General features: G+C 35.2%; 1 protein-coding gene across 2 annotated transcripts; it reads right to left on the minus strand.

Annotated features, from left to right (window-relative positions):
* Window positions 1-386: 386 nt before the first annotated feature.
* Window positions 387-11764, minus strand: LOC127170053 (B-cell receptor CD22-like). 2 transcript variants are annotated; one of them, XM_051117817.1, is made up of 18 exons: window positions 11699-11764; window positions 11349-11405; window positions 10885-11244; window positions 10532-10786; window positions 9088-9342; window positions 8890-8951; window positions 3681-3882; window positions 3305-3559; window positions 2969-3223; window positions 2633-2887; window positions 2293-2547; window positions 1947-2201; window positions 1607-1861; window positions 1259-1501; window positions 1077-1173; window positions 918-960; window positions 732-812; window positions 387-415 (listed from the first exon to the last, which is right to left on the minus strand). In XM_051117817.1, exons 2-18 carry the CDS (start codon window positions 11401-11403, stop codon window positions 392-394), a joined length of 3207 nt encoding a protein of 1068 aa, XP_050973774.1. In that variant the 5' UTR covers window positions 11404-11405; window positions 11699-11764; the 3' UTR covers window positions 387-391. The 2 variants fall into 2 exon arrangements, with proteins under 2 accessions (XP_050973774.1, XP_050973764.1); XM_051117807.1 differs by lacking the exons at window positions 8890-8951; window positions 9088-9342; window positions 10532-10786; ... (1 more) ...; window positions 11349-11405; window positions 11699-11764 and adding exons at window positions 4171-4287; window positions 5270-5326; window positions 5664-6652 and having other exon boundaries at window positions 3681-3926.
* Between the last annotated feature and the right edge of the window lie 544 nt (window positions 11765-12308).

The following is a 12308-nucleotide window of genomic DNA, read 5'->3' on the forward strand; positions in this document are numbered from 1 at the left end:
GTTCTGAGAGTGATATCCACATAAAAATATGGAATTCATTTTCAAAAATTACAGTGGATGGGATAAAAAATGTAATAATGTATGTGCTTGACTGGCTTGCTGCCACCATCTTTAATTCTTTAAGCCAGTGTGGTCTGGCACTATTGGAATAACACACCATCACTTCAGTCATGATTTACTGTTTTATTTAATAGATAAAATGTATACAGATATTTTTGTAACAACTCGCAGCAAATAAGATTTATCACATGTTAAGGTTGCACGTGTACATAATTCATATAAAAGCTATGAGAAACATCACTGCAAAAAAGTAAACTTTATGATGGCATTCACAAATAAAGTCATTCATTTTCTTCAAGACTTGTGGAGTCAAGTTTAACTTGTGCTTCTCTTACCATGGCATCTCAATACGTGGCTACAACAGAAATAAGACAAGTGAAACACATTTACACAGAACTGAGTTCATTAACTGATAACTGAAATCACCCTGCTAGTTTAGCTTGCAACTGAGTGAAAGTGCAGTTAGTATCTATTGAATAGTAAATGAGGACAAATTTTCTTTATTGATTATTTTGAGATTTTACTGTCAGATTCTCATTTAGAAAAACCTGACTGGGATGATCCATCCCCTGATCTGGGATGGACAGTCTATGTGGAAAAATATGTATTGGCTGACTTTTGAATACACAAACTGTTTTGCTATTTGTACTGTAGTTTTTGATTTCACTTACTATGAGTATGTTGTACGGCTCTGAAGATCTGGACCTGGGATCAAGACCTATATATGAGCCTACTACACTGGGAACTTCGTTCTACGGGGAAACAGAATGAAAAATACAAACACTCACTAAACATGTAGGAAAATGCTCATTTTTATTACTTTACTATTACATTCTGTGTCACTTTGATTATCTCACCTCATACTCGTGTTTAGCAGATTTTTGGTTTGTTTTTTTCAGACTGTCAAAAATGGAAACATAGGTAATTTAGTTGTTTCCTAATTAATAATCAAATATCCTTGTTGCATTAATTTGAAAGAAAAAAACATATATTTATATTATCTTTATTTAATTTACTTTATAAATAGTATAATGATGATGACAATGATGATGATGAATACTCCTCCAGATGCAGCTGTGATCACAATCACATTGCTATCAGCACCATGATGAACTGAAAGAGAAAGATCATCATAATTAATTCTCCAAAAACTGATGAAAGATGTAAATATACAGGAATGTGTTAATAAAAACTTAACCTTTGACAGTAACAGCGTCTGATCTCTGAGATCCATGTTGATTGTGAGCCTCACAGTAGAAGCGTCCACTCTGTAGTGCACTGAAACTCTGTCCAGATCCAACAGATGAGGATTCATCCTCCTTAAACCAGCTGAAGTTCAGAGCAGGTGGGTTTGAATCACTGCTGCAGATCAGAGTCACTGAATCACCTTCCACTATTTCAGCAGATCCATTAATGGACACCACTACATTTCTTGGAGGATCTAAAATAGAAACAATGAAATTATTAACAGTGATAAAACCCATTGGAATTATTGTCATTGGAATTATTGGATCTATTGTCAGTTCCTGCACTAGCATTCACTTACACATCACATCCAGCATCACAGCATCAGAGTCTTTCTCTCCATGTTTGTTTCTGGACTTGCACTTGTATTCTCCACTGTGATCAGAGCTGATCTTTGAGATGCTGTAGATTCTTCCAGATCCTACAATCGTTCCTCCTTTAAACCAGTTGATTTCTGCAGGTGGGTTTGAATCACTGCTGCAGATCAGAGTCACTGAATCTCCCTCCACTATTTCACCAGATGGACTGATGGACACTGAGACGCTCCTGGGTGGGTCTAAAAACAAACAAACAAACAAATATTAAAATTTGCAATGAATATTATACAATATTAAGCAGTGTGCAAATGATCATTAACTCACACATGACGTTTAGAGTCACAGCACCAGAATATTTCTCTCCATGTTCATTTCTGGACTTGCACTTGTATTCTCCACTGTGATCAGAGCTGATCTTTGAGATGCTGTAGATTCTTCCAGATCCTACAATCGTTCCTCCTTTAAACCAGTTGATTTCTGCAGGTGGGTTTGAATCACTGCTGCAGATCAGAGTCACTGAATCTCCCTCCACTATTTTACCAGATGGACTGATGGACACTGAGACGCTTCTGGGTGGGTCTAAAAACAAACAAACATTAAAATGCACAATAAATATATATATATATATATATGAAAAATGTACACAATGTGCAGATGATCATTAACTCACACATGATGTTAAGAGTGACAGCATCAGAATCTTTCTCTCCATGTTTATTGATGGATTTGCACTTGTATTCTCCACTGTGATCACAGCTGATCTTTGAGATGCTGTAGATTCTTCCAGATCCTACAATCGTTCCTCCTTTAAACCAGCTGATTTCTGCAGGTGGGTTTGAATCACTGCTGCAGATCAGAGTCACTGAATCACCCTCCACTATTTCACCAGATGGACTGATGGACACTGAGACGCTCCTGGGTGGGTCTAAAAACAAACAAACAAACAAATATTAAAATTTGCAATGAATATTATACAATTTTAAGCAGTGTGCAAATGATCATTAACTCACACATGACGTTTAGAGTCACAGCACCAGAATATTTCTCTCCATGTTCATTTCTGGACTTGCACTTGTATTCTCCACTGTGATCAGAGCTGATCTTTGAGATGCTGTAGATTCTTCCAGATCCTACAATCGTTCCTCCTTTAAACCAGATGATTTCTGCAGGTGGGTTTGAATCACTGCTGCAGATCAGAGTCACTGAATCTCCCTCCACTATTTCACCAGATGGACTGATGGACACTGAGACGCTTCTGGGTGGGTCTAAAAACAAACAAACATTAAAATGCACAATAAATATATATAAAAAAAATGTACACAATGTGCAGATGATCATTAACTCACACATGATGTTAAGAGTGACAGCATCAGAATCTTTCTCTCCATGTTTATTGATGGACTTGCACTTGTATTCTCCACTGTGATCACAGCTGATCTTTGAGATGCTGTAGATTCTTCCAGATCCTACAATTGTTCCTCCTTTAAACCAGCTGATTTCTGCAGGTGGGTTTGAATCACTGCTGCAGGTCAGAGTCACTGAATCTCCCTCCAGTATTTGACCAGATGGACTGATGGATACTAAGACTCTTCTGGGTGGGTCTAAAAATCAAAAACAAAAATAAAAATTCACAATGAATACTATAAAGGTTTTAAACAGTGTGCAGATGTTCATTAACTCACACATGACGTTTAAGGTCACAGTATCCGAGTATTTCTCTCCATGTTCATTTAAGGACTTGCACTTGTATTCTCCACTGTGATCAGAGCTGATCTTTGAGAACCTGTAGGTTTGTCCAAATTTCACATATGTTCCTCCTTTATACCATCTGATTTCTGCAGGTGGGTTTGAATCACTGCTGCAGATCAGAGTCACTGAATCTCCTTCCATTATTTCACCAGGTGGTCTGATGGACAATAAGACACTCTTTGGAGGATCTAACAAAAAAAAAAAAAAAAAAAAAAAAAACATTGATGTCGTTCAGTATCACAATCAATTTGACATCAGACAATGTTTGGAGGATTTAGAGTCACATTTACTAAACCATCATTAACTTACACATGACGTTTAAGGTCACAGCATCAGAGTATTTCTCTCCATGTTCATTTCTGGATTTGCACTTGTATTCTCCACTGTGATCAGAGCTGATCTTTGAGATGCTGTAGATTCTTCCAGATCCTACAAATGTTTCTCCTTTAAACCATCTGATTTCTGCAGGTGGGTTTGAATCACTGTTGCAGATCAGAGTCACTGAATCTCCCTCCACTATTTCACCAGATGGACTAATGAAGATCACTGGTTTATCTACAGGATAAATATTTGAGCTATTATTTTTATCACCATCAGTGAATTATTCATCATTGAAGGCCTCAAAGTGTTAAGGTAAACTTTGGAACGTCCAGACCAGAGTAAGTAAGTAATTTAAACTTAAAGAGTCATATTCATTAATTACAAGGAGAGCCCACATATTTTTACTAGTGTAGTTTCTGTCACTATAGCCTTCAAAGAAAAAGGTACCCAAACTACATAAAATACATACAATACTTACATCCGATATTAGGCTGCCCATTAGATGATGAGGGGTAGTGATTGTGTGGGTATGGACAAGTGTAACAGCACATGTATGAAGGCCTGTAACCATTCCAACCACACTGGCCATAATTTCCTGAAAAAATCAAGGGATAGTTCACCCAAAGGGAAATTTGTTTTGGGCAATACATATAAAGCTGCATAACAAGATGACTGCATCAATACCAATCACACAATCATGCCCTTACAATAGAATTCAACTGTCTTGTAGCTGATGGAACAAAAAAAAAGCTCATATAGCAGTTGTTTCTAAACCTTGGGGTGCAGAAACTTTGACAAGATGAATCAGGGATTGCAAAATCGCTAGCCTGACATCCCACTGCTATTGTGTTTTCTACTCAGTCTGCTAAAATGTGTCACGGCCCTTCCCGACAGCCTGTCTTAAATACATCTGCAAGTTCTTAAAAAGTCTTTGATTTAGTTGTACCAGGTTTAAGGCCATGAAAAGACATTTTCTTTTCATCTTTCCTGTAATGTCTGATAAAGTAGCATTCATGAGCGCAATTATGTTTTGTTTACAGCTGTTACCGGGAAACCGTTCCATTCACTTCTGCCTTTCCAAAAGTGCCACCTAGTGGCAGAGAATTAATTTGCATTTTTAGTAAGCCTTTCTGCTGTTTTTGTTTGGACTACTGTGAAATTCAACCCATGTTTTTACACAGCAAACACATATAGAGTTGTGCATGTGAAAGAAGCTAATGTGTCTTCTAGAAATCAAAACAATTATGACAAGTATCTGTATCTCAACTGTAAATTACATTATTTTATGATTTAATATGACATTGCCCTACCCCTGCTCATACATTGTTAATTTTATTTGTGCAGGTCTTTAAAAAAGGTTCATAAAAAAAAAAAAAAAAACATTATTATTATTATTATTTTTTTTTTTATTATTTTAGAAATTCCCACAGATGCCCTGTGCTTAGTAAAAAAAAGATGTCAATGAGGATGCTTTAGGGAGTCCAATGATTTGCAGACCCCAAGCTAAAGAAAGTAACAAAGAATAGGTTTATTTAATAAGCAACTATGTAACATTTGTTTATTATCCAGTGACTCACCTTGAATCATGAGCAGAATCACCAGAGCAAGAGGAGGAGCCATTCTGACTGACATCACTTCAAGAACAATATAACACACACATCATGAGAAAAACACAATCTTTAGCTTCAAAAACATCTCCATAAATCAGTTTTCAATGAGAATATTTCCTATTAAATAAGTCAGTAGGTAGTAACAGTATTATTTCGACTATGTTCACATATTACTTTTTTAGTCATCTGCCTAAAGCAGATTATATTTAACATGTACACTGCATACAGTATGTGATATTCCTTATTTATTGTTTCTGTTACTCAGCATGACCTTGTGAACTGCCTTTAAGGAATAAATAAAGTGTCTGAAATTGAAATATTAACCATATTCACATATAATAATGTTCACATTAACTCTTACCGTGTTCTGGTGAGTCTGATCTCCAGCGGGCAGTAAACTGATTTGACATGATGAACACAGTTTGTTCTAAAATACCCAAGCAGACAAACATGTTTCTTCCTCTTTCTTGGATGCTTCCCACACAAGGAGCTTCAGAAAACATACATGACCCAAATGAAATGAAGATCATTATTTTTTTTTTTTTTTTTTTTTTTTTTGTTTTTTTTGTTTTGTTTTTGTCCACCACATCGATTGATCAGTGAATCACAGATTTTGCAACATATAGTCTAGTAGGGTGGTTTTAGAATTGCACATGCTTTTGCCCATATAAGGATTGAAGAGAATAAAAATAAAACTAGGCATGTGTAGTGACCACCATATTTTCCTGGAAACATTTTCTGTAGATTATATGTCGTCACTTTGACCACAGACAGACAAGTTAAGCAAAAGGAAGTGGTGGGTAGAGGTGGGTGGTGATATTCCATCTTTAACTAGTAATACCAAAAAAAAAAAAAGTATGAAATTCGGCCCCCCTTGGTAGAAATCGTTGTCTGGGCACGTATACCTAATATGATCTCAATGGAAAGCATATTTGTGCTGTCTGAATTGTTCCCAACAATGGTGTGCTATGTGCCATTCGCCATATAGAAAATTATTTTTCTGTAAACAAGAGACCAATTTCAGCGGCAGCTTTAAAGTCTATTTATTGTGTAGAGGGCGGGACACTTTGGATTCTAGAGAGCATTTGATCGGACAGAAAATCTGATGAGAAGCTGAAGTGCAGTGTGATGTCATAAGAATCATGATGCTTATATCTTCTAAATTTGAATTTTGCCATTGTTTTGCAGCATCTTATAGATAAACCCTTAACATACTTATACTGCCAGCCAAAATACTTCAGTTTTGATTTCATAGGAACTTTAAAGAAAGTCATAATGAACCAGCTCATTTCATTAGCAACAACAGAAAGTGTAGGAGCAGCTGAGTCCCTGAGGTAATTAACGTTTCAATTGGATCACAAGTACACTGAGGAAAACAAAAAAAAAAACACAATTTTTTGAGTCAGCTTAAAATAATTTGTTACCCTGCTGCCTTAAAAAGGTAAGTTCAGTTAACTAAAATAAGTTTAGTTAACTTGAAATGTTAAGTTGTACTAAGTAACAACTTAGATATTTGTGTTTGCTGAACTTAACAGATGGGTAAGTAACCCAGCTGCCTTAGATATAAATTGTACTGTATTTGTGCCCAAAAGCATTATTTATTAAGTTTACATGTCTGACTACATGTAAGAAAACATTTACACAGGTCTGCAAACATTTATTTATTTATTTTTAAAGCACATTAATAACAAATCAACAATGGTAAAAAAATAATAATCTTTTTTTTTTTTTTTTCAACTCATATAATTCATATTGTAACAGAAAGATATGACTGCTTAATATGAGAACATTTTTATAACTCTACTGACTATATTGAGAAGACCTGACTATCTCCTATTTACTGACAGATTCTCATATTTAGAAGAGGCTGATTGATGAACAGCAGGTCTGGGATGGACAGACTACATGAAAAACACATTGATTATTTGGTATATTAGCTCACATTTGAAAGTGCAAATTCTTTTTCACATTTTTTTTTTTTTTTTTTTCCATATTTCACTTACTGTAAGTACGTTGTACACATCAGAAGATCTTGACTTGAGGTCTAGAGCCATATATATGTGTTTGCACTGGGATCATTCTACAGAGAAAGCAGGAAATAGGAATACATATAAATAATCACAATACAACAATTCAACAATATATATTTACAAGTGGATATACTATATATATATATATAGCGCCTGATTGGTATAATTTTCAAAAAAAAAAAATGTTTTAAAACTTGCTGTTTTGTGTGCCATCACAGTATATGATATGAGAACAGTAGGGCCTGTAGATAGGGAGTATGTGTTATGTAATAAAAATATAATTATATTTTCAGAATGACATATTTTTTTTCTCGAACATAGTCAGTGGGCAATTACTGTAGTTACTGTCAGGCATTCACCTCAGAAAACCCCCACTGATTATTTAGCACATATTCCATCTCACCGGAGTACTGCTTGCACACACCTGTTCCCATTTAGCACCGCCCTATATAAATCCTCTGCAGTCAGTACTCCCTTGTCTTGTCTACTGTTCACAACCTCGATGCTAGCTCCAGACCTCTTCTTGGTCTTCCCCGTGGCACTCCTGTGCTTCACTCTGGACTCTCTGCTGAAATTACAACCTGGACTGATCCACCATTACAACTATACAACGAACTCACAAATAAGCATTGCTCAACCCATTTGTGCACTCCATTCAAACCAACTTGTTTGACTCTGCCTCTGGTTTCATCCTTCTGATAACGTGACAGTTACTCTGTTCTGAACAGCAAGTCCCTGTTTTTCTATCAAAAGACTCTATCTCACTAGTTTGTTGAATAAAAAAATATTTGGATTTTAGCATCAGGTAGCTAGTTAGCTAGCCAGTTAGCATCAGCCAAAAAAATGTTTGAAATAGGCTATTATATTTTTGTAATTCATAATTATTGATTATATATATATATATATATATATATATATATATATATATATATAGGTACAAATTTTAGAAAACTATTTATATGAAAACTATATATATATAGATAGATAGATAGATTATAATTAATATATCATTTTATTAATTTCATGCTGTGGTTCTTTGATCATCTCACCTCATACTCCTGTATTGCAGATCTTTTCTTTATTCTTTTTCTGTCAAAAAAGGAAATACCAACAATTTCAGTGTTTCATATACAGTACAGTTAATAATGAAATATCATTCTGCATTAGTTTGAAAGTAAACAATATTTATATAGTCATTATTATTTTATTCACATTATAAATAGTATGATGACAATGATGATGATGAATACTCCTCCAGATGCTGCTGTGATCACAAACACATTTTTACCAGCACCATGATGAACTGAAAGAGGAAGATCACCATAATTAACAAACTGAATGATGTGAAGATACAGGAGTGTTAATAAAAGCTTCACCTGTGACAGTAACAGCGTCTGATCTCTGAGATCCATGTTGATTGTGAGCCTCACAGTAGAAGCGTCCACTCTGTAGTGCACTGAAACTCTGTCCAGATCCAACAGCTGAGGATTCATCCTCCTTAAACCAGCTGAAGTTCAGAGCAGGTGGGTTTGAATCACTGCTACAGATCAGAGTCACTGAATCACCTTCCTCTATTTCAGCAGATCCATTTATGGACACTGAGACATTCCTGGGTGAATCTAAAACAGATGACAAAAAACCAAACAAACAAAAAACAAAACAAAACAATGATTTGTAATAGAGCACATTTGCAATTGCAATACATTTGAGATGACAGAAGAATAAATATCACATATGGAACCATCATTAACTCACACATGACATTTAAAGTCACAGTCACAGAGTATTTCTCTCCATGTTCATTTCTGGACTTGCACTTGTATTCTCCACTGTGATCAGCAGTGATCTTTGAGATGCTGTAAATTCTTCCAGATCTTACAATCGTTCTTCCTTTAAACCAGCTGATTTCTGCAGGTGGGTTTGAATCACTGCTGCAGATCAGAGTCACTGAATCTCCCTCCACTATGTCACTGGATGGACTGATGGAGATCACAGCATTCACTGGAGGATCTACATGAGATGCATTTAAATTTTAGTCTCTAAGTGAAAAATAGAAAATAGAACCGCACATGCAGTATTACTTGCATCAAAACATGAATATAAGATACATATGTAAATGTGACCAGCTGGATTTTCCTAAATTAAATAATCTGATGCATTTTGCACACATGGTCTGGACCTGGCATTGCTTCACACTCAAACAATTAGCAAGATGAAAACTACATTAAAGACATGCTGTCAGTTTAATACACTTTTGAAAACCCAAACAGTATAATCACAATGAAAGCATCTAACCTGCAATATTTAACATGTACACATTAGACACATTAAACAACTTGATTTCAGCACAAAATCCAGCATGACCTCAGCACTATCTCCATAATTTAAACACTCAAAGCAGGTGTCACTACCTGAATACAAAAGCAGTACAAAAGCAATACAATTTTGGGGAAAAATACTTTTAAAGCTGCAATTTTTGGCCAAAGTCCAACAACACAACTACTAAAATTAGATTTGTTTATCAAAGTTGATTTATCAAGAAGTTTATCAAACTATATAAACTGTGACAGGCTGTCCAAACCCACTGCCCAAGAAACTTTTTTGTTTGTTTGTTTTGTTTTTTGTTTTTTTATGGTTTGATAGCACAGAGTTAACAGTTTATTAACCTAAAATATAGACTAAAACATTATACTGCAATACAATGTATTATTAACTAAAACTAATAGTAAACAGCATTAAGCTGGCATTTGTATACAGCTGTGCTCATCATGAGAAACCTCCCCCATGAATTTTCCTTATTGTTGTCCTGTATTTGGAATATATTTAACAAGCATCATCATAAACTGTTTATTTCCTCTGTTTTGTCTGAGGTTTTTGATGCTCTCAGCAGGTCTCACACGAGCTTGAAACTCATCTGAAAATGTTCAATCAAATGCTGATTCCTACTAAAATAAATGGATTTCACCCACAAAATGTTGCTGTGCAACACTAAATAAAAAAAAGTAAAAAAAAAAAAAAAAAGTAACATTTTTATTTAAAAAGTAATTTTCACATCAATTTTCACAGCAAAATCATGTTAACATGCATACTGTTCATGTCTTGTGGCTGTACTATTGAAATATAATTTTTTAATTAGTTAAGAAAATTAAGAAAATGAGGGACAAATGACTTTTAATGAACCTTTAAAGAATATACTCACATCTGACATTAAGCTGTACATCAGGTGATGTGAGATAGTAATCGTGTCTATATGCAGCACAGCTATATCTGCCTGCATCCTCTCTTCTGACTGACTGCAGCAGGAGTTCATTGTTTCTGTCTCTTCTCTCAGTTAATGGCTGTGAGTTTCTGTACCAGATGAATGTTGCTCTGTCAGTCAGAGTGCAGCTGCTTTTACATGTCAGACGGACTGAATCTCCCTCTGTCACTCTCTCAGGAGACTCCACCTGAAGATCTGAACACAACACACACATTATATCTAGTGATGCTGTCACACACTCATTATTATTCAACATAATGCACAGAAGAAGAGTGAAACCTCATGAAAGTCACCTGTGACAGTAAGAGTCACTCCTGGATCACCAAGCCATTTGCCATCAGGTTTATCAGTGATGAATCTGAAATAGTACATGTGTGAATCTTTCTGTGTCACATGATTCAGTCTGATGGTGCAGATCTTCTGTTTATCTCCCAGATACTGAAGCCTCTGACTGTATTCAGGATCCTCAGACAGATCTGGAAACTCTTCACCTTTATCTACATCTCTTTCATGTGTTTTGGTCCAGAACACTTTCTTGATCTTATATCCAGTAGGGTATGTATAAGTGCAGCTCATTATCACTGATGACCCCTTTATTGCACAGATGTGTGAAGGACTGTAAGTGACATCATAATCATTTTGTCCATAAACCCCTGAAACACAACATGTATAAAAAAATAATGAAAATACTAAGCTATAAGTCAGACTGGATCATAAAAGTTCATTGACTCCCATGGCATTTACAGGTAAGACTCACCTGGAATCATGAGCAGAAACACCAGAGGAAAAGGAGGAGCAGTGATCGATGACATCACTACAGAAAATAAATTAATGTACAATAGTACAACACCTCATTCTTAGTTACATAAATATAATAACATCACTGTACTGTAAACACTGTATAAATAAATAAATAAATAAAACTCCTTTATAATATTCACTGTTAGTAGTTTTACACTGCTGAAACTCAATTACACAAAATAAACTCAAAGCACTACATGTCCAGGGGTTATGAAAGAAAATGTCTCTCACGTTAAATGTCTAATATTGTAACTAATGTTAACATTAGTTAGACAATATTTATTAATGAATGAGAATAAATCTTACCATGTAGTGGTTTAAGCAAATAGATTCCAGCAGAGTGAACTGCAAATGCAAGCTGAAAATGTTGTTCTGCTGTTTTACACAGGTTTTTTTTTTCCTTCCTCTTTTTAAAGTCTATTTTAGTGGCCTGCCCCGTAACAAGACAGGAACAACCCAAGCAAAACCACTTACAAAACTGAAATCACAACTGAAATCACTTTTTAAAAATACATTTGAAAAAATGAAGAATTCCTTTCAAGATTGATTTTAAGTCTAAATACTTGACAGTGGCTTGCAGACAAAAAAAAAAAAAAGATTAAAATTAAACTTTCAGTGTAAAAGGGAAAACTTCCTGTCTGTCACCATGGTCAGATGACATCAATCAGCTTCCTGAACCCTCAACATTTTTCTTTAGAGATAGCACTTCTTCATTTTTATAGACAGTATAGACAGGAAATGTTTGCACAATAAGATCAAAATCTACGTTTAGATGCATGTTCAGTTATGTGTGTGTGTGTGTGTGTGTGTGTGTGTGTGTGTGCACCTGGTACATATCATGTTATGGGGACCAAATGTCCCCACAACATGATATGGACATTTGTGACCCCATGAGGACATTTGAGAGGTCCCCATG

The sequence above is a fragment of the Labeo rohita genome, chromosome 1 (genome assembly GCF_022985175.1).
Source record: "Labeo rohita strain BAU-BD-2019 chromosome 1, IGBB_LRoh.1.0, whole genome shotgun sequence".
NCBI lineage: Eukaryota > Metazoa > Chordata > Actinopteri > Cypriniformes > Cyprinidae > Labeo > Labeo rohita.